The 23,091-nt window shown below is 35.9% G+C and overlaps 1 protein-coding gene across 1 annotated transcript in view; it reads left to right on the top strand.

Moving 5' to 3' along the window:
* LOC131151762 (CHD3-type chromatin-remodeling factor PICKLE-like) overlaps nt 1-23,091 on the top strand; it is a 131,667-nt gene that overhangs the window by 36,103 nt on the left and 72,473 nt on the right. Inside the window, exons 6-16 of the mRNA XM_058103165.1 lie at nt 8,512-8,759; nt 8,954-9,049; nt 9,164-9,300; nt 9,414-9,626; nt 9,704-9,811; nt 12,335-12,385; nt 12,503-12,602; nt 16,794-16,936; nt 17,039-17,142; nt 18,180-18,318; nt 18,425-18,594. Of these exons, the coding sequence (XP_057959148.1) occupies nt 8,512-8,759; nt 8,954-9,049; nt 9,164-9,300; nt 9,414-9,626; nt 9,704-9,811; nt 12,335-12,385; nt 12,503-12,602; nt 16,794-16,936; nt 17,039-17,142; nt 18,180-18,318; nt 18,425-18,594 (1,509 nt within the window). The remainder of the gene's footprint in view (nt 1-8,511; nt 8,760-8,953; nt 9,050-9,163; nt 9,301-9,413; nt 9,627-9,703; nt 9,812-12,334; nt 12,386-12,502; nt 12,603-16,793; nt 16,937-17,038; nt 17,143-18,179; nt 18,319-18,424; nt 18,595-23,091) is intronic.

Below are 23,091 nucleotides of genomic sequence, written 5' to 3'. Positions count from 1 at the left end.
TGGTTTTCTTTCAAGATTGTTGGAAGGTGGTTAAGGATGATCCGCTTAAGATCTTTAATCAATTTTACAGGAATAGGATTTTAACAAGAGTATCAATTCAATTTTTTTAACACTCGTGCTGAAGAAGAATAAATCTGTTAACGTTTGGGATTATAGACCTATTAGCTTAGTTTCCAGTGCTAAAAAAATCATCACTAAAATGCTAGGTAATAGTCTGAGCAAGGTGCTTGATAGGACTATTTCTAAGGCTTAGAGTGCTTTTGTGGGGCATAGGCAAACTGAGGATGTCATTTTGGTTGCTGATGAGGTTGTGGAGGATATATGGAGAAGGAAGAAGTAGTGTATCATCTTAAAATTGGATTTTGAGAAAGCTTATGATAGAGTGAACTAGGTGTTTCTAGATCAAATCTTTGTGAGGATGGGGTTTGGAGAGAAATGGCGGCATTGGATTAGAGGTTGTTTACTTAATGTGAGCTACTTGGTATTAGTAAATGGTGAGTCTAAATCTTGGTTTAAGGCTATGAGAGGGATTAGGCAAGGAGATCCTCTTTTTTCCCATTTTTGTTTAGTTCGTGGCTGATTCTTTGAGTTGGATGGTGGATAGGGTAGTGGGTAGAGGTTTAGTGAAAGGCTTGGAAGTAAGGAGAGAAAGGGTCAAGGTTTCGCACCTTCAGTTTGTTGATGATACTACCTTTTTTCTAGAGGATCATAAAGGATTCTTTAAGAATATTTGGGTCTCCTTCAGCTGTTCAAGAAGGTTTCTGGGCTTAAAATTAATATGGGTAGGAGCGGTAATGCGGCTATGAATATGACTATTGAGAATGTTAGGGAGCTTTCTGTGGAGGTGGAGTGTAATGGATTGGTGGCTACCCTATCTTGGGGTTCCTTTGGGTGCTAGCCCTAGATTTTCTAGTTATTGGGATCTTGTCGTGGAACAGGTTTCCAAAAGGCTGGATGGGTCGAAAGGTGCTCTTTTTTTCCCTTGGTGGTAGAGTTGCTCTTATTCAAGCATGCCTTTCTAGTATCCCTTTATATTTTCTCTCGATTTTTTAAGATTCCGGCGGGGGTTGCTAATAAGATTAAGAAGATTATAAGGGAGTTTTTGTGGTCGGGGGTAGAGGGTAGTATTGACCATCTAGTTATTTGGGGAGTGGTGGGTAGGTCTAATCAAGAGGGTGGTTTGGGTACTAGAAATCTAGTGTATGAAAACACAACCCTTTTGGCAATGGCTTTGGCATTTTCCATTGGAGAATTTCTCTCTGTGGCATTTAGTTGTTAAAAGTATGTTGGATTAGCTGAGATGGGTGGGATACTAATTTGAGATTTAGATGTTCTTTGGAGAGTCTGTGGAAAGCTATCTCTTAGAGTTACTCCCTCTTCATTCCCTATATTAAATTCCTAGTGGGTAGAGGTAGTAATATGCGGTTTTGGAAAGATCCTTTGTTGGGGAATGTAGTTTTGTCCACCTCTTTTCCATGCCTTTTCGCCTAAGCTCAGGGCTGGATGAGTCCGTTTTTTCTTTTGTTGTTGATTTGAGTGGTCCTTTACCTTATTGGGGTTTCCACTTTCGCAAATTGTTAAATGATAGGGAGATGAGATAGTTATCCTCTTTGCTAGTCTTGTTGAATAATTTTTGTTTTTCTTTAGAGGAGGATAGGTGGTCCTGGTCTCTGAATCCTTCGTGAGTTTATTTATTTAAGTCTTTTTGTGATTTTTTGAATAGGTTGAAATTTTCTTTTCCACTTTGTAGTTTCAATTGGAAGGTCAAAGTCCCCTTTAAAATTAAGGCTTTTATCTGGTTTGTTGCGCTTGATAGAATTAATACCAAGAACTTGTTGCGGGTTAGGAGACCTTTAAAGGTTATATCTCTAGATATATGTGTTCTTTGCTTTAATGGTTCAGAATCATCATTGCATCTATTGTGACCATGCTTGGAGTGTTTTGAATAAGCTATTTGGTATTTTAGGCAAATTTTGGGTGAGTTCTAAGACAATGGAGGATTTTTTAGTGGTGACTTTTGCTGGATTTGGTAGGAAAAAGGAAAGACAGCGCTTTGGGATGTGCTTGTTTTGCAGTTTTTTGGGGATTGTGGATGGAGCGTTATGGGCACTTTTTTTTAGGGAAGAATTCGGCTCAAGTGCTGGTTTGGGAAAAAATACATTGTTTGGCTCGTCTTTGGTGTGTGGGAAAAGGGGGATTTTTAAGGGGGTGGGCTTTTATGATATTCAGCGCTATTGGCGTCATGTGTTGCTAGTTCGTGATGGTTTTTCCTATTTTGTTCTTTAGTTTGAGGTTTTCCTTGTGTGTGTGTGTTTTTTTTTTTTTTTGGATTTTCTGGACTTTGTTAAGGAGATGTCTTATTCTCCTAGATGTATATTCTTTTTCCATTAATGAATCCTTCTTTTTTTTTTTTTTATCAAAAAAAAAAAAAAAAGAAAATGAAAAATGAATGTCCACAACCATTTTCCAAGAAGGGCTTTATTGAAGATGTGAAGGGACTTTAAACCCTAGTCTCCTGAGCTGATTGACTGTTTCACCAGGCCATAGTTGGAGAGATAAGTTGCTAGCCAGGTTAGATAGGTTTTTGTTTTGTAGTTGTAGGAAGAGGAGTTTTCTAATCTCTTGCCTATGGCTTTTCAAGATCAGTGTCAGTTCATTTCCCTATTTTACTTTAGCAAAATTAAGTGGGGTCGGATCCATTAGGTTTGAAATATGTGGCTTGGTCGTACATATTTTCACTCCATGGGTTAGGAGCAAAATTTTTTCATAGGTTGGCTAATGGCAATAGAAGAAATAATATGGTTTGGAAATTGGAATTTGGGGGGTTGAAGTTACTGTTGGTCCTAGATCTGATAGCTAATGAGATTATGTATTTTTCTGCTAATTTGTTTGTGGATGAGGAAAGATGTAGGCCTGTGTTAGAAAGGTTAGAGTGGAGTCTGATTTCCATACACAAGGTAGTTTGGCTGGGCAGATTTGTTGAGGAGAGTGAGGTGAAGGCGGTTGTGTTTGGGATGGATAGGAATAAGGGGCTGGGCTCAGATGGGTTTAGTATGGCTTTCTTTCAAGATTCTTGGGATGTGGTTAAAGGGTATCAATTTGGTGCCTAAGAGGCTTGAAGTGCTTTTATGGGAGCTAGGCTGATTGGGGATGCTATTTTTGTGGTTAATGAGGTAGCCTGGGGTGTTGAGCATATTTGGAGGAGGAAAGAGGGAGTGTTTGTGTTTGAAGTGGATTTTGGAAAGGGTTATGATTGTGTAAGTAGGAATTTTTTTAGATAAAAGTCTTAATGAGAAAGGGGTTTGGTAAGAGGTGGCGGTGTTGGATGAGCGGGTGTTTGTCTAATGCCCTTTTTTCAGTCATGATTAATGGAGAACCAAAGTTGTGGTTTAGGGCTTTGAGAGGGGTTAGACAAGGGATATATTTTCTCCTTTTTGGTTTGTTCTTGTGGTGGATATCTTGAGTAGATTGGTTTATGGTGCTGTAGATACTGGGGCTTGTGACTTTTCAGAGGAATTGGGGTGGTAAGGGAGGGGGTTGTGGTTTCTCATCTTCAGTTTGCAGATGGCATTATTTTTTTCTTAGAAGATCATAAAGAGTCTTTTTTAGATGTGCTCACTATTTTACAATTTTTGAGAGGATGGTGAATTTAAAAATCAATTTGGAGAAGAGTGGTTTAGTTTGTATTAAGTTGATTCAGTGTAGATCCTTAAGAGTTGTCTGCAATAGCTGGGTATGGTATCCTAGATTGGTCTTTGACTTATCTAAGAGTGCCTTTAGATGGTAATCCTTGGTTACTTAAGTTTTGGGATTTTGTAGTGGAGGAGTCTAAGAAGTGAGATTGTTAGAAGGGTGCTTTGTTCTCTCTAGGTGGTAGGATCATCCTTTTCACACTTGTCTTTCTGGTCTTGCTTTCTAGGGTGGCTAGAAATATACAGAGAGTGATTGGAGATTTTCTTTGATTCATATGGGGAGAAAATGGGTCATTTGGTTACTTGGGAGGTTGTTTGTACGTCTGAGGAGATGGGATGATTGGGTCTTGGGAAATTGGTGTCTAAAAACATTTCTTTTATCGGTAAATGGCTTTTGCATTTTCTCTGGAAGGAAATTCCCATTTGGCACAAAGTTATTAAAAGTAAATTTAGCATGTTGGGTAATGGGTGGGATGCGAATTTTGGGCTTAAATGTTCGTGTGGAAGTGTATATCACAGATTCATCCTCCCTTTATCTTTAACACCAAATTTTCATTGTCCGTAATGGTTATTGTGTTTGGTTTTGGGAAGACACTAGGGCGGGTGGTTCTGTACTTCTGTATAGGCTTTGCTCTTTGTATAATGAATTTATCGCTTCCTTTTTAATCCAAATGGGGATGAACTCTCTTTAAATTTTCATTTTCATAGGTCTCATAAATAGGGAGGTGTTGGAGCTATCTTCTATGTTATGCTTGGTGGAAGGAATTTGTGTTTCCATCATGTGGGACTCATCAGCAGTGGGTTCTAGACCCTTTGGGTGAGTACTCCCAAAAATCATTTTTGAGTTTTTGATCCTTGAAAATCTGTCTTTCCTGCTTCATTGCATCATTTGGGAGGCCATAGTCCACGCTAACATAAGGCTTTTACTTGGTTAGTTGTGCTTAGTATGGTTAACACTAACAGTCTGTTGCAGAGCATGGGGCCTTTTAGGGCTCTTTCTCTGGGTGTTTGTTCTCTATGTGATGACTAGTCCAGAATCTGCTTCCCATTCATTCCTTCATTGTTCATTTTCTTGAAGGGTTTGGAACAATCTATTTGGATTATTTGGAGAGTTTTGGGTTTATGCTGAGTCAGTGGAGGATTTGTTGACTATCTCATTTTGAGGTTTTGGAAGCAGTAGAGATGGATTGGCCTTGTGGAGGTGTGGACTGTTTGCCGTGTTGTGGGGTATTTATTTGGAGAGAATGCTTGTATTTTCACTGGGGAAAAGATGTCTTGCTCTATGTTCTGGGATGGGACACAATATATGGCAACATTGTGGGTTTTTACAGCTGGTTGTTTTAAAGGGCTGTCTTTTTCTGATCTTCAACATGATTGAATGGGGTTTTTTTTTTTTTTTAATGTTTTTTCTTCTCTCGCTCTCTCTTGTTCTCTTTTTTTTTTTTATATTTAAATTTCTTATAAGTTGTATGGAGGTTTTCTTATGCTCCTTTTCGTTTATCCTCTCTTCTGCAATAAATTTATTGTCCCTTTCACATAAGAGAAAAAAAAAACAGTAGGGTGGGAAAAAAGGTCAGCATGAATTAGCAAAAACTTGAAGTGTTCAATTAACTATGACGGGAAGGGTTTAAAAAGGGGTTTCCTCCTTCAGTTTATATTTAGGTTTTCCTATTTGTCTTGTTTTATTTTTCTATTTTTTTTAGGGCCTATTGTCTTCTCTTACTTTCTAATCCATTTTTCTTCTAACTTAATGAATTTTTTTTGCAATGAAAAGCGGTGACATTCTACAGATCAAGTATATGCCATTATAGGGCTAACTATAATAAATACAAAATATAACCCATCATACCCATTCAGAATCACACACCACGGTCAAATTTTTTAATATCCCGTCACTTCGAAATAAATTAAACTAAGCTAATCTGAACTGCTACATTATTTGCCCAGAGTTTTTTGGACAATGTGCATTACTTGGGAATTTCTACTATTGTAGAGCTGATTTGGTCTTTGATGTTGCCCTATTGGCTGCCTGCTCCTTCCTTGCACATTCCTCACTATGGGTCTCTCATGTTGATAAAGCAAGTAGGTCCTGGCAATGCAATGGGCATCAATCAACACATATGTCTATTTATCATTAATAATTCATTTCCTTTTTTGGTTATCAAGTTAAGGTATTTCAATTTTTAGCTAATTTTTATTGTGGTTGTTTATGTGTCACTTACATTGTCCTTTTCCACATTGCAATTCGTTTCTTGGGTACATATGCAAACAGAACTCCTCATTAAGCAATGATGGTTTCCGAGTGTTTTTTAGGCTTCTTTGGCATGCCGGTTGCTGCTGCCTTAGTGCTGACCCAGGAAAATGAAGTGAATTAACTAGAAAAAAGGAACTGGGTAAATTCTTACTTATATGCCATTTATAACTTGGCTCACGACAGAGATGCCTGCATCAGCCAGTACCTCCAAACTTCAGATCAGGGGCTCTTTTGGAACATCCCACTTCCTTAGAAATATGGAAGATTGGGAACTCCACCAGCTCACTGGCTTCTACAGCTATCTTTACAACTTCCACCATCAAAATAGCACAAATCAGCCAGTTTGGACCTTAGATAGGAGGGGCATCTTCACTGTTAGATCCTTTTACAGGAAACTTTGTCTCTGGAGTCTTAACAGTAATAGTTTCCCTTGGACTCAAATTTGGAAGACAGCTGCCCCAACAAAAGTTGCTTCCTTGCTTGGGAGGCAACTCATGGTAAGATAGTGACTTCTAATAACTTGCAGAGAAGGGGGGCCATCTGCTGCCAATATATGCCCCCTTGCATGGCTGATGCTGAATCAGTTGAGCATATCCTCCTTCATTGCCGCTGGACTAGGAATCTGTGGAATTTGGCTCTGAATTTGATTGGACAACAGTGGGTCACCATCAACTCTATTGGGGGCAACTCCTGGCCTGGAGAGGGATTCGGGCAACAATAGAAAAGAAAAAGGCTTTGTCTCTCATTCCGCTCACAATTTTCTGGTGTGTTTGGGAAGTGAGAAACCAGAGAGTGTGTAGTAATTCAATTTCAGCACTTAAGACTAGCAAAGAGCATTGGTTAAATGCAGGTATTGGTTGGCACAGTGGAAATGTTGTATATGATTTTAATGTATTCTATGTTCTATCTGACATCCTTCAGGGTGGTTGATTTTCTGTATCTCAGGCCGGCATCCCCTTGATGCCTTTTCAATAAATTCCCTTTATTTATCAAAAAAAAAAAAAAAAAAAGTCCATTTTGTGACACATGAACATGTTGCCATGTTTTCTACTCCATTATAGAGAAGTAGTGTCTCTTAAATTTAGTCTTTACTTTTTACAGAGTTTACAAAAGTCATGGCTTTAAAGCCTGATCCTTGTCTAAACAAGGTCAGAGTGATATCGAGTCATAGGGCTGAGATCATGCTCATGGGCCAAGTTCAGTCAGGCCAGTCCTTTACAATTCTAAATCCTAATCTCCCATCCTCTGAACCAGATGGGTGTATTTACCACTAAGATTTCATCTTCAGTGGTAAGCATAAGAGGCTTCGTACTTCAATTTCAGGTTGAGAGTGTAAATCAGGAAGAACAGTTTGTTCTTGAGGGTTAGCACGAGTTATTCAGGTCCATCTTATGATAATGCTATAAATTACTACCCTCTTGGTATGAGATGTGGGAGAGCACCATAAGCTCAAGATTCAAGAATAGCAGTTCACACCTGGTAGCGCATCTGCTATAGGAAAGACTATCTTGTAAGTTCAAAGATTAAAAGGGTGGGAAAAAGGTAGGTGCGCTTATGAATTGGAAGGGGTTTAAATAGGCTTGTTGTCAGAGGTTAGGACTTGCTAAATTTTCAGAAGTTGCATGCTCAAAGTTTTATGTACCAACGTTTAAGGGTTTTATTGTACAGTAGATGCTTATATAATATTAAGGCTTGATATATATTGTTGGCCCTAATAGCTTAAGATTTTAGGTAAAGTAGTAATCTTAGATGGTATCAGGGGCATTGGTTGCCAGGATGTCCTGGGTTTTTGTTTATTTGTTATTCCCTGTTATGGGTGTCATTTTTTGTTAGTATTTATCTCCTTCTGTAATCGGGATGCATCTGCATGGGAGTGTTAAGGCTTGATATAAATTGTTGGCCAACAACCTCTGCTTAAGCTTTTAGGTAAAGTGGTAATGTAACATATAATGTGAGAGGAATTAGGGTTTTGGAAGGTTCTTGTAGTAATATCTGAATATTAAGACGAAAGTATGTGCAGAATCTTCCGGAGGGGATAATAGTCTGAGAAAGGATTGTGTAGCTGAAGACACTAAAAGGGAATCTCTCAGGTGGAGCATAACATTCAATCCCATGGAGGAGAGAGTACTGAGAGTTTTAATGATGGTTTGTGTCAAATACTTAATGATGTAGGGAATTGTTTTGGTGGCATAAAGTTCGGACTTGATAAGAGTTATTTTTTCTTTTGAAATTGTTTGATGCTAAAACGTTTGTGCTTCTTGGCCTTATTTTCTTACATTAACATAGTTAAATTTATCTATAACGAACTTGAGTTTCAAGTTGAAGAATAACAGAGCAGAATGACAAAATTTCTTCAATGTTCAAAGCAGGATCTTCGTACGGACTGTTCAAGAAATTATAGGAGCACAGCATTTGTAGCCTCTGTCGGTGTTCTTAATGAACTTACATACTATGATAATTCAATATTGCCAGGGTCACATGTTAATTATTCTAGTGAGTTTATACAAATCATGTTGTCATTCAAAATTGATTTCTGACTGCAGTTCAAACTCTGGATTTTTACAGGGGGGATGATGACGAGAAGGAGTATCTTGTAAAATGGAAAGAACTTTCATATGATGAATGTTATTGGGAATTTGAATCAGACATTTCTGCATTTCAATCTGAAATTGAAAAATTTAATAGAATTCAGTCAAGGTCTCGCAAACTATCCTCTAGTAAGCAGAAAAGCACCCATCGTGATGGTGGTGATTCAAAGAAGAAACAGAAAGAGTTTCAACAGTATGAACATAGTCCCGATTTTCTTTCTGGAGGTATGTACTTTTTTTTCTCTATATTTATATTGTCATCCAAGTGTACATATAGAATATATATATATATATATATATATATATTCTATATGTACAATGGTACCATAACAATTGCTATTATAATCATAATTTTTGTTTTTTCTGGTTATGATTGCTCTGACCCCTGAATGTTTAAGTGCACTTTGGTTTTAATGAAGGTTCATTACATCCATATCAGCTTGAAGGGCTGAACTTCCTACGGTTCTCTTGGTCCAAACAAACACATGTGATACTTGCTGATGAGATGGGCCTTGGTAAGTTTTATTTTGTGCTTTCTATCCTTTTCATTTTAAATTTTTAAAAAAGTTTTTTATCTCCTCTCTTGGTGATGAATTTTTGCTATGATTTGTTTTTTGGTTTGTGTGCAGGAAAAACTATACAAAGTATTGCGTTTTTAGCATCTCTTTTTCAAGAAAGTCTCTTTCCGCATTTAGTAGTTGCACCACTTTCAACATTGCGAAATTGGGAACGTGAATTTGCGACATGGGCACCTCAAATGAATGTTGTATGTATATAGAATTCTGCATTTTTCCTTAAAGCATTTGTTAGTTTGTTTTGATGAGTTAAATTAAAATTAGCCATTGTGCACTGTTTTGAAGAAAAACTAACATGCTGCAGGTTATGTATGTTGGCTCTGGCCAAGCTCGTTCTGTTCTAAGGGATTATGAGTTTTACTTTCCAAAAAAATCAAAGAAGATAAAGAAAAAAAAATCCGGTCAAATCATCAGTGAAAGCAAGCAAGATAGGATAAAGTTTGATGTCCTTCTTACATCATATGAAATGGTTAACAATGATACAGGATCATTGAAACCGATAAAGTGGGAGTGCATGGTAAAATCTTATAGCCTATTGAATTCATTGATAGTTCCAATGTCATTTGCAACATTAACATTGATATTGTGATTTAGATTGTTGATGAAGGTCATCGTCTAAAGAATAAGGATTCAAAGTTGTTTCTTTCCTTGAAGCAATATTCGAGTAGACATCGTGTTCTTTTGACTGGAACTCCTCTTCAGGTTTGTCGTTGCTTATCCTGAGTTTTTCTTTTCTTTTTCTTTTTTGGTAAGTATTAGTGTGTTAGTAATTAGTTTTGATTTTTAATAGGTGCTAATGTGTTTGTAACCATTGTTTATTGATACATCCACATGGCATTGGTATCCAAATCAACATGCTGATGATAAATTTGAAAATGAGATGTATGAGTGTTTTCTTATTGATACTTATTTGGGAATGTTGTAATTTCTATGTTGGATTTATAATCTATACACCTAGGAAAAGATTCTTACTTGTTTAATGTTAAGTAATATTTTGTCCGATGCATAAATTTTTTTCAGATATTGTTGAACTGATTATTTTTTAGGCTGAGATGGAGGTGAATAATTGGAATTCTAGACTATGTTTCTAAGTAATGTGGGAATAATTGCATGGGGCTTGAAGTTTCTTCCTATCTAGAAAAGAAGCTCATCATTTTCTTTTTCTGTCCTTGATTTTAACTTCAGTTCAGTTGAGTTGTCTGAGGCTGTTCCAGTTGCAGTATCTTGCATCTTTTTGACAGCTCATAGTATTTTTGCATTTTCTTGAGAAATTGAAGTGAAAATTGTGAAATCAAGAAAATTTTCCTTCTCTCTTTTTTAATAAAATTCATAGTGTTCAATCTTTTGTACAGAGAACAGGTTTATTGGTCGTTGTAATCACCTAGTTCATTGAGTGATTGCATATTTATTTAAATGTATGAATACTATATGTTGATCAGGTGATGTGAAATTATTGAACTTTGATAGGCTCAAAGACCATTAAAACTCATACTAGTTTGTTTTAATTTTTTTCTAGATATTGCTGTCCTAAATTATTTTTTTATGGAATTTAATCTCTCTCTCTCTCAATATATCTTATTCTTTTATGAAAAAATAAATTTATTTAATGGATTTTTTTGTTATAAAAATAATTTCTTGGTTCAAACTGGTTGTAATGTGTTAGCATTTGTTTTTTAAAATCAACTCTTGCAATATAATACTGGTTTGCTGAATTTATGTGGATGAAACGTTCTGGAAATAGGATGGATAGGCATCAGTAGTCAACTCAATATAACTATATCATGGTTTTAAAACTGGGCTGATGATCAAGCCGGTCCGGTCAAGGCCCCAACTCTGAATGTGACTTGAACCAGTATTGACCTGGGTGACCTGGTCATAACTGGACTATCCTTGCCAGAACTGGGTTCTGCTGCAGGGCAGCCCAGCAACTCATCAAGAATAAAAAAAAAAAGCGTGAAAAGCCGGGGAGACACAGTTGTCTTGAACCTGGGTTATACCCTTCTCTTCCATACATGTGCTACTAGGCCTATCACCATGCGAACTTAACTCTGCCGAATGCTTTTCAAGTATTATATATATATTAACACACATTAAATTAGGCAAATGGTTAATTGAATCAAACATTTTCTACAATTTGTTTCAATAGTTTTTGTTTGAAATCCTCATAATTTAACATTAATTAAAACAAATATATAATTAATAAGTTTCAACAATATTTTTTTAAAAAACTAACTAGTTTTTACCTAAAATGTGTTAGTAATCATTTTTTTCTCTAATTAGCTAATGATGATGATGGCAATTGTTTTTGAATATTTTAAATCAGTGTAATATTATTGTGCATGCAAATGTTTATATGTATATTTAGTGTCAAGCTGACATCACTGGTTCAACCTCCAGTTTGACCAGGCTGACCGGCCCAGTGCCTTTTCCGGATTGAACACCGGTCCAGATTTAAGACCTATGAACTATATCTTATTTGTTAGGGGTTGGGGTTGGATGCTTCTTGTTCAGTGGCAGTCGGAAGACCTCTCCATTATTCGAGTCATTGAATTGAATAAGGTAGGCACTTTTCTTACTTCTAAGGGATAGATTGAAAAAGTGGGAGAGGGTTTCACCATCACTAGTCAACCTATGACAACAGTACTTTACCAGGCTCAAGAGTGGCTGTGGAAAGTGTGAAAGATAGGTTTTAAAGACAACACAGGTGGGTTTGGAAAATGAGCATCAATCATTATTTAATAAACCAAAGTATCAATTAATTCACATGGAGCGGCATATGCTATATGTATATTTTTATGTTCCCTTATTGTGAGCATGGATTTCCCATTTTATTTTGTTAAATTCCCCTGAAGTTGTCGGATTGTTTCATTATGAATTCTGATTTTGATGAAGATTCTTTTACACTGTGTTTGCACAAGTTGAATGTAGATACCGTAAGAAGATTTGTCACTAATTCAGTCAAATGTGATTAAATCCCATGTCAGAAATATGAATTTTTTGTTTTAACATGTTGTATAGGCTAATATCTTTCTGTTTTGGTTTCAGTTATCTCTGTCAAATTACATATAAAAGTAGTTCTCAATATGTCATGTGCAGATCATCGATATACCCGTATAGTTCTACCTGATTCTATATGTACTGCTAACATAAATAAACTTGATATGTCATCTAGTTTGTCTTTATTGCACACTTATCTATGGTGACTAACCTGGTGCTTTTTTCCAGAATAATCTGGATGAACTTTTCATGCTCATGCATTTCCTTGATGCTGGGAAGGTCAGTACATCTGCAGCGCAGTGGATGCTTGATAAGCAGTTTGAACAACTGATAGGTCTGAACTAAGTTAGGTCTGAACAACTGATAATTAGTTTGAAGAATGTTTAATCTTTGCAGTTTGGAAGTTTAGAGGAGTTTCAAGAGGAGTTCAAGGATATCAACCAGGAGGAGCAGATTTCAAGGCTTCATAAAATGTTGGCTCCTCATCTTCTTAGAAGTATAAATCTTTCTCCTTTTTTTATGGAATATTTTTCATATTTCAAAGGTTCATTTGGTAGCTTAGGTTGCCACGAATGCTCTTGTAGTTCTTACATGAATTTATATTATATCCTCTGTTAACTTTGTTGTTTGGAGTTTCATGTTCTCTTTCTTGCTTCTTATTGTTGTGATGCTCAAACTGTTTTCCAGCCTTGCAAATTAGTCAAAGAAAGCATTTATTTACTAATTTGTAAAGTTGTAAGCTTTGGCTTTGTATCTGTAAGTGTTGCATGAGTACTATTTCAGGGTGATTCAAATTATTAAGTCACGTGCAGATTTTTGAATCTTGGTTTCTGTTGAAGATTTTGTTGCCCGTTTGGAGAAGTTCTGATGCAGAAGATGTTGTTCATGCACAAGGGGTACATCCCTAAATCCAAAGAACTCATCCTAGTTGACTTAAAATTCAATTACGTTGAAGGGTATTGGGTATTGCTTGGAAATGGAGGTGCTAGTTTGAAAAAAAAAAAAAGTCTTTATCTAATTTAGAAGATAAAAATAAAAACTAAACAGAGAACAAAAATCTAATGAGGTTGTTTTTTCGATTAGTGGTCTTTAACAGAGAACAGCAACAATTTGTTTCACATTAGAAGGCAGTGTGAGGCTGTATCTGCTTATGTTTTCATGATGTGCTTTTATAGTGGACTAGTGCTGTAGTTGTCAAATTGAGATTCGAATCGTGAATCAAAATTCTAATTTTGGGAATTGAGAATCAAGAATGGAATTGAATAATCATAAGATTTATTACAATTTCCAAAATCAATTCTATATGACATGCATATATTGATATACAAACAACGAGCAAAATGGTAAAGTACATTTAAATTTGACAATTGAAAAAACATATTTCATGTGTACGCTTTCCCTAAGAAAATGAAACTAAGAGAATGAGTCAAGAAATATCAACAAAAGATGAACTTTATGCTGTTTAAGGGAATGAATCAAGAAAAAATAATAAAAAATTGAACTTTTGGTGTTAATCAACAATTAAAAATAATGATATTTCTTGTATATTATAGAAAAAAATAATTAACCTAAAAAAAGATAATAACTAAACGAACTACTACAAAAGCCAACTCTTGAATCTTAATAACACAATGAAACTCGAGTACCACCTTAGCCGGTGAGTGTTCTGCCCCTTTTTCTTATAGAAGAATAGTATACTCCTAGAGTGAAGAATGGTTTTGTGAAGGCAACATAAGATTTAAAGTTCTATTTTCTTCTCTTTATTAACACAAAATATAGACAAGGAATAGAAGGTAATCGTGTAAAAATAAAAGCAAGAAAAAAAAAAAAAGAATTGTTGTTTTGGGGGTTTTGCACTAGTCAGGTTTGTCAGCATATGATAGGCCTAGAATTGTGTGAATCGATAGATTCGGGTTGATTCGTGAGATTCATGAGTGAATTGAAAGATTTGGCAATGATTTAGTAGTTTTTAGATTCAATAGTAAGATTCAAATCGATTTGGTGTGGAGTTGATATGAATCGCATGAATCAAATTGAGAATCATAAGATTCTAACAACTATGATTAGTGGTGAATCTCATTGTTGTATTTGTGGAATAAGCAGCTTGGTTCCTTTGGAGCAATGGATTTGTTGATTCTTTTGATAAAATGGAACACGCAAATTAGTTGAAAACATGGAATTTTGTTTTATGGAACCATAGTTGTAAAATTGAGATTGGAATTGTGAACCGAAATTTCAATTTTGGGAATCAAGAATCAAAAATCAAATAGTAAAATTTGGTACAAATTTCTAAAATCAATTCTAAATGACATGCATATATTGATATATGAACAAGAAGCAAAATAGTACAATACATTTAAATTTTGACAATAAGATCATAATTTCATGTGTATGCTTTCCCTAAACGTATGAAAAGTAAGGGAATGAGTCAAAAGATATTAATAATAAAAATGACTTGTTGCTGTTTAAGGGAAGGAATCAATAAAAAAAAGAAAAACTGAACTTTTAGTGTTTATCAACAGTTAAAAGAATAATATTTCATGCATATTCTTTGTCAAATTAAGAAGAAAAAAATTAACTTTCAAAAATGATAATAATGAGCAAACTATTAAAGCAATCAACTTTTGAATTTTACCAATACATGACACCCTTGGCTGCTGAGTGTTCATCCCCTTCTTAATGGCAGAACATTATATGGCTGTAGTCCAAGAGTGAAAATGGTTTTGTGAAGGCAGCACAAGACCTAAAGTCCAATTTTCTCCTCTTGTTTAGCACAATACTGACACAGAAAAGGAATGGAAGGTAATTGTGTCAAAAAGGAAATAAAAAAAAAGAAATTAAGTTTTAAACTGATTGAATCTGTCAGGATACAATAGGTCTAGAATCATGTGAATCGATCGATTCAAATTGATTCTTTAGATTCATGAGATGAATTGATAGATTCGGCAATGATTCAGTTGTTTTTAGATTCACTAATAAGATGTGAGTTGATTTGGTGTGGAATTGATACAAATGGTATGAATCAAATTGCGAATTGTAAGATTATGACTACTATGTGTGAACATTTGAAACTGTTAATAGAAAAAATAATGCATATTTCAGAACTAAAAAAAAAATGCATAAAGGATGTGTATGTTTTGTGTAGGATGCAAGAACTGTAAAGTGATAAGATTTTAAAGATCCTTAATTAATATAAATGAAATTCTTAAATGGACTATATATATATATATATATATCTTTTTTTGCACTGTTTTTGTACTTTGGTAGCAACCAATTGGTGCCTGTTCATGAATTATATTTTTACTTTTTAGTGATGAAATTGTCAAATCAATCATCTTCTATTTTAGAGTAAGGAATTGAGCTGTTGAGGAATGTCTTGCGAAACCTTCCCCCTTCTCATCCCTACATGAGATAGAGCTTCAACCTGCGCTCTGGCGATTGTAGATAAAGGGGGGGGGGGTGTGGGTAGGGGAACCAGTGCACCATTCCAATGTTTCTGGGAAATTCCTAAATGATAAACCAAAAGCCTAAGATTAGATCAAGCCTAATGCAGACAAGAGGTAAGAGAATTATAGAAATTAGAAAAAACAACAAATAGAAGGAGAGAAAGATGGATAAAAGAGCATCAAGCTCAACCTGCAATTGCATGGGTAATAAGAGACAATTTGTCCGAAATACATCATTACTCTTTTCGCCACAGGAGGCTATCTAATTTTCAGTTATCCTGGACTCCAATTTCCTAGTCAATATAACATCAGTTCTACCACAAATGCATTATTATTTTACCATATAATACTAGCTAGTAGTCACTTTCCAGACTTGACTTAAATATTCCTACAACACGAAATTTTAAGCCTTTTGAAATTTTATGTAATGTTAGACTTGAGGATTAACCAAGAAATTTTATTTGACATTCTATATATAAATTAGTTGTATTTGCTATTAAAATATTATTTAGCCAGGACAAGAAATCCTCGAAATAAAAAAACAGCCAAAGAAAGAAAGGATAAAACAAAGGAAAAGGGGAAAAACTAACAAAATGTAATTGAGAAGACTTTCTTTGATCTCTTGCCGTCATAATTCAGGGGACACCGCAATTTGCTGACTCCTGCTGGAATTTCTTCACCTTTCTCACGCCACCCTCCAGGCAAACTTCATAAAGAACCATACAGACCTCGGCACCCCGCCCCACCAAAAACAAAGAAAGAAGAGACTGAGGATTGACAGCAGATGGTGCATTGCCAGCCTTTACGATAGAGGCTTGATCTAATTTTAGGCTTTTGGTTTATTATTGAGGGATTTCATGAAATCATTGAATTGGTGCATTGGTTCCCACTACCCCACATCTTTCGCTCCCCCCCCCCCACCCCTCTCTTGCGCGGCAGGGAAAAAAAATTAAATGCCATTTATTTTAGGCAGTGCAATCTTATGATCCTACAACCCTATTCCCAGAACCTCCCAACAATTCAACTGACAGTTTGGAGCAGGATTATGACTTTAAGAATATTGCTTGAAGGACTTAATACTTCTCTGTAGTGTTTTTAGAATTATGTTATTTTGGGTTGATAGAAATATGATTCTTGTACTCTGATGGGTTATTAACTTTCTATTCATATGTTAATCATTTTAGTATCGCATATATGTTACTGAAAATTATGGTCCTGAAAGTTTCTTGATTGGTCTGCAGGAGTGAAGAAAGATGTCATGAAGGAGTTGCCTCCAAAGAAAGAGCTTATTTTACGTGTGGAATTAAGTAGTAAACAGAAAGAGTACTACAAGGCAATTCTGACTCGTAACTATCAGATGCTAACTCGTCGGGGTGGCGCACAGGTTAGATTGCACGTTGTGAAACATTGCTCCATTCATTTTTCTTTTCCCTTTAATGGTTTTCTGGAGTTCACTTCTAGCTATTCTGGATGCCCCTTGATTCAGATTTCCCTTATCAATGTGGTTATGGAGTTGCGCAAGCTTTGTTGTCACCCTTATATGTTAGAAGGAGTTGAACCAGACATGGAGGATACAAATGAATCTTTCAAGTAAGTCTGTACAAATTTGATATTTTATCAGTTATTTTTGTTCATATAAAAGCTTCTTGTCTGCTGACAGTGAAAGGGAAATTATTTTAACTGTTCACATTATCTTCAGAAACTAGATTGTGGTACTTGTTTACCCAGAATGCAATTGCTTCTTGCTATGCTTGCATTGCAGGGGATTGATGCAGGACAAGTCTGGGTAAAATTAAGAAAATTGATTTAGGGTAGGGTTTTTGGAAGAAATTGGGGAATACATAATATTAGGGCTAGAAAAGTAGAGATTCAAATCTGGTTTGGAGTCTGTTAATGAGAAAAAAGGAGATAAGGAGGCATAAAACTATTATGATCACTGGACATACCACCCTAAAAAAATATTTTGGAATTTGTTGTATGCGAGAATGGAATTGGTCTTTATACTTTTACATATTTGCCATATAATTTTTCATTCCATTCTGTTTCATTTTAGCATTTTCAAAATTGGGTAATAGGTTCTTGGAATCACTCCTAGGAGAAGAAAGCCTCTCACTTCCTAGGGTTTAAGGCTGTGCAATAGACACACACAATTCTTCATTCCATAAAAGTCAGAGCAAACCCATACAAAACTTAAATACGCATCTTGTTAGCTTAACCCTGACACTAATCAAGCTTGATGGTCGAAGCTAAACTAATATTGATCATACAAATTTGACCAGATAAAATCAATTAAAAACTTGGGAAGCAATTGAAAATAAACGTCCAAACATACCTTTAACACAGGACCCATAGTAAATAAAGTAACCCAAAAATACCCTTGTGAACCATACTGCTACAGTGCTTGCAAACAGGGAGTATGCAACTGTACTGTGATCAGTAATGCTATGGTTATGTGAACAGTGCTTATTATCCCACCAAACAAAGATTTTGGCTGATAAATTATCTCTTTTTTATTTTTCCTGATTGCATCAGGGATGCCCTGAAAATATGTTTTTTTTTTTTTTTTGTTCAGTTTCATTATTTTTTTTTAAATTTTTTTTACTGTTTTTATTTTACTTTTGAAACAGACAGCTGCTGGAAACTTCAGGGAAATTGCAACTTTTGGATAAAATGATGGTTAAGCTTAAAGAGCAAGGACATAGAGTTCTTATTTATTCACAATTTCAGCATATGTTGGATTTGCTGGAAGATTACTGTACTTACAAGGTATGAATGAGATTTTTTTGTTCATTGTTCTGAGTTATATTGATAGATTGTATAATGCACATGGAAATTTTGGTTTGATGTTCTAGTGTGTTCTGGTTTTGGTCAGAAATGGCAGTATGAACGAATTGATGGCAAGGTTAGTGGGGCTGAACGACAAGTTCGAATTGACCGGTTTAATGCCAAGAATTCTTCCAGATTTTGTTTTCTACTTTCTACGAGAGCCGGGGGTTTGGGTATAAACCTTGCAACTGCTGACACAGTTATTATATATGACAGGTGAAATGTTTATTTTTCTGATCCATGTTCATTTCTTCCGTTCTGCAGTGACATGAGAATAAGATGAATCATGAGAATGTGGTGGACAATATGTAGCTCAAATTGTCGAAACATTTTACTTTGGCTGTTATGTAAATATAGAAACATGGTGATTGTCAAAGAATAAGCCATTGATATGTAAGGATGTAAATAAGTTTAGGGGCCAAAGGGTCTATGTCATCGGAGGGCAGTGAAGATGGGTGTTGAAATGAGGAAAACTTTTGAAGAGGAGCAAGTTAATTCTCCTGGGGGAATGGAAAAAATTCTAATTTATGTATCGTGGAAGAGCCAAATGTCCTGAGGGGTGATCCAGTTAGGAGGGTTAGAAAATGAAAGGAAAAGAAGGAATTTTTTGTTCTTTTGGGGGGGAGGGTCCCAGATGTTGAAAGTGAAGTCCGTAGTGATTTTGATTGTGATGGGGGTTTGCTTTTGGATGACAATTGGGAACAATATGGATATATTTCAGACTCCTTTGATTTAGTTGGTATGTGCTTCCACTTCCAATGGAAGGCTTTGAGGGGATTAATATATTTGAAAATGATGGATTGGATGAGAAGCTAATGTGTAAGGATGGAATTTTGCCTACTCCATGGGAGAAGATTTTTGTGAAGGATCTAGGAGCTAGGAATTTGATGCATGAGTTGGGTTGTGGATGTTTGACTATGAGGAAACATAATTTGGCTCAATGATGGCAAATTAAGGTGAAGAAGGGTCAGAGGAAACCAGAAAATTTGACGTGTTTGGTGAACTTCGATGGAAAGGGTTCAAACAAGGGTTTTCTTGGTTAATTATTGTTTTTTTTTTTCGTTTTTTGTTTTTTGTTTTGTCATTTTTTTTTTAATTTTTAATCCGATTTTGCATTTTGCAATTTTTTTTAATATTTTAATGATTTCCTATACTTGCTTATGACTCTATGAGTTCCTATATTGTATGCCAAAGTTATTTTAAGAGACTTACGGTTTGGAGTCGGGGGTCATTAGGGATCATTTAGTGAGTTGGGAAGAGGTTTGCAGGTCTAACATGGAGGGAGGGCTGGGTCTTGGAAAGTTGGTATCTAAAAACATCGCTTTCTTAGCTAAATGGTAATGACATTTTCCCTAGAAAATTCTTCCCTTTGGCATAGAGTTATTAGAAGCAAGTTTGGGTTTAGTGAGAATGGTTGGGACACCAGTGTTAGTTTAATATGTTCTTCGGAGAGTCCATGGAGATCTATCTCACAGATTTGTCCCTTATTTACTCTTCGCACTAAAGTTTTGGTGGGGAGGGGTTCTCAGACTCGTTTCTAGAAAATCCGTGGTTGGGGAATGATGTCTTATCCACAGTTTTTCCTCATTTCTTCCGATTGAGCTCAGGGCAGAATAGTGTGATTTCCTTCTTTGTGTTTGATTCGATTTACCCTTTGGTCTCTTGGAATTTATATTTAGGAGATCTCTTAATGATAGAGAGCTGGTAGAGTTATCTTCCTTGTTGTCTTTATTGAATAATTGTCATCTTTCTTGAGAGAGGGATGTTCGGTCTTGGTCTTTGGATCATTTGAGGGTTTATTCTTGCAAATCATTTTTTTGAGCTCTTGATATTTCCCAATTCTTTTTTACCCTCTATATTCATTCATTTGGAAGGCCAAAGTACCCTCTAAAATAAGGCTGTTATTTGGTTGGCTGTGCTTAATAAAATCAATACAAATAAGTTGTTTCAGATTAGGAGACATTTGAAGGCTCAATCTCCAGATGCTGTTGCACTCTGTTATTTGAATTCTGGAACAGCTTCTTATCTTTTTTTGCACTGTGATTTTGCTTGGAGAATCTGGAGTAAGTTATTTGGCATTGTGGGAGAATATTGGTGTGTCCTGTGTTGAGGGAGGAACTGCTGGCTACTTTAGGGGGAAGGATAGGACGGTGTAATGGAAGTATGATAATTTTGCAGTGGTACAAGGGTCAAGGTTGGACTGTAATTCATGGATATTTTCAGGGAAATTGAGTTGGCAGCTGGTTTGGGAAATGATTCACTACTTGGCCTTTTTGTGGTGCGTTGGTTTGGGTTTTATAAGGGAGTTAGCTTTTCAAAAGTTCAACGTGATTGGAGAAATCTTTTGACTTGATTTTTCCTCTTCTGTCGTTGTTGTTTTTAGTTTTTCCGTCTGGTTTGTTCCATAATTTTTTTCGGGAGATGTCTTGTTCTCCTTTTTGTAAATTGTTCTCTTATTAATGAAATTTCTTCTTTTGCTAAAAAAGAAAAATCCTTTTCTTTATTAAATTGGGGATGTGATTTAAAACAATGGAAACATGCACCTATATGATGATATGGATATGGAAGTGTAGGAAGCTGTTTTAAAGGTGAGGGATGCTTGACGCCCTCCTTACCACCATGTTTCCCCCTGCATACTCACAGTGGGTAGCAGTAGCTGTCACTCGAGTCTTGAATACTTGCTGCCCATTGCTCTTCTGTTTTTTGTCAAGCTCTTGATAGATGTCCAATCCTGGACTTAAAATCTGTGCATGAGATGCCAAACCTGAATATAAATGGGTTATATATTCTGAACATATAGTTGTAAGTGGCTTGAGTAAGAAAATGGTCTATACACGGGGAATTAATGTTTCAAATAACATAATGATTGGTAACACCAACCTTTTGGCAATGAAGCAGGCTACTTCAAGGGTGCCCCTCCTAGTGTCTAGGATAAATTTTCATAGGTGCATATGAAAGTAGTTCTTGACTGCAAAGTGGTGACTTGGATTGTGGTTCTGTTTTAGGATGTGAGGAAATTAAAATTAAGTTTATATTTAATATTTATGAAATCCAGTTGAAGCACTGAGGTGCATTCAAGGTGCTGGTTATTAGCAGAATTGAGTAAATAAGGAACTTGGGTAGGAGAGCACTGGAGTACGAGGAGTCTGATGGATTTTCTGTGGGGATTTTAGTTTTAATGAAGGTTGTTTCCTTGAGAAATTATTTTCTTCAGAAGTTTGTTGACCAGATATCAATTTGCACATTCTCATTTTCTGATCTTCTTCTTTACAACATAGAAATAGTTTGTTGGGTGAAATTTGGTGACTTTTGGATACAAGAAATTCCTGAACATTCTGATATTGAGCATGCTAGGAGAAATGTATTATTACCCTAATGGGTGTAGGGTACCTTTGCTTGGTCATTTCAAGTGTCAGAGGGCTCAGCAGTAAATGCTGAAGAACAATGCCAGTTCATTTATTTTCTAATGTAAATTGGGTGTATCTAGATTACAATTGTCATGAATGGTGATACTGATTTCTTTTATTTAGTACATGCTGACATCAGTTATTCACAAAGTGCCCATATCATTCTTTGTTGGTTAAATGGAATAACAATTTATAGTTTATACTTTGGTGATGCTTTCTTAAATCTTTGATATATGTTTGTTGGTAGGCTCGTCAAGGCTTGGGTCCTTAACTACCAAAAATATAATTTATAAAACCTAACTAATCCCAAGTTTTGTAGAAAGTGAGAAAGTCGGGTGTTGATCCACAGGGATTGAAGTGCAGTTATGAACCACTTCCAATCTAGTTTATTAAAGCTTTGTGTAAAAGAAAGTAAAAAGAAGAGATTTTGATTGGGTTTTCTACAATCGTACTGAAAGCATGTAAAGTCTATATCAACTCTACTCCTACAAAGCAGTGCTCAAGTTATGAATCTGACTTAGCATGTCGTGTGCGTAAACTACGTTCGGTCAGCTATCCGTATTAGGCTAGACGGTGCAAGGAACTGTTCGGAGCACGATCGAGAACCGTAGTATACCCTATCTTGACGACCACGCAAAACCTTTTTAGTATTCGTAGCCTACTACGTATATCTGCCTAAATTGATAGTAGTGCTATCCTATCCCTAAGACTTCATCCCAATTCAAGCATGTAAAAGAAAATAGTAAAGTAAAAGCATATAAATGAAAGCAAGTAAATCAAATCAAGTAAATGGAAAGCATGTAAAAGATCATTCCTTTGTATTCAAACCATTTGTCACTAACGACTGGAGTTACAACCGAACAATCGTCTAATCTATGCGGAAAGCGCAAAAATTTCGCCGGTTGTCACAGGCCTTCGCATACTTCATGCACAAACCAGAACGAGTATTGAAATCTATTCTAAAATCTACTCTAAGTGGCTCTCAGTGACGTCTTAAGTCTGTCACTAACCTAAGAGAGGCCAAAGAGGAACCCTAAGGATATCTTCGAAGCTACTAATTATACCAATTAGGGCCTACAATGTTTGAATTTCAAAATAGGAAAGCTTGCAGCAAATCTCACGCAGAAGATCGTCATTATCGACCAAGTCACCCCCCTGCTTTCCCTTGGTCGCGCCCTGGTTGAGGTTTGCGGGAAATCAGGAATTCAACTTAAGATCCTCTTGACCTAGTCGCACCTTTGGGTCTTGTTGGTCGAGTTGATGGTCGAGACTTGCAGGATCTCAATCTTCAAGAAATCTCAGGAAC

Source organism: Malania oleifera, chromosome 3, assembly GCF_029873635.1.
Source record: "Malania oleifera isolate guangnan ecotype guangnan chromosome 3, ASM2987363v1, whole genome shotgun sequence".
NCBI lineage: Eukaryota > Viridiplantae > Streptophyta > Magnoliopsida > Santalales > Ximeniaceae > Malania > Malania oleifera.
This window is presented reverse-complemented; position numbering and strand designations above follow the sequence as displayed.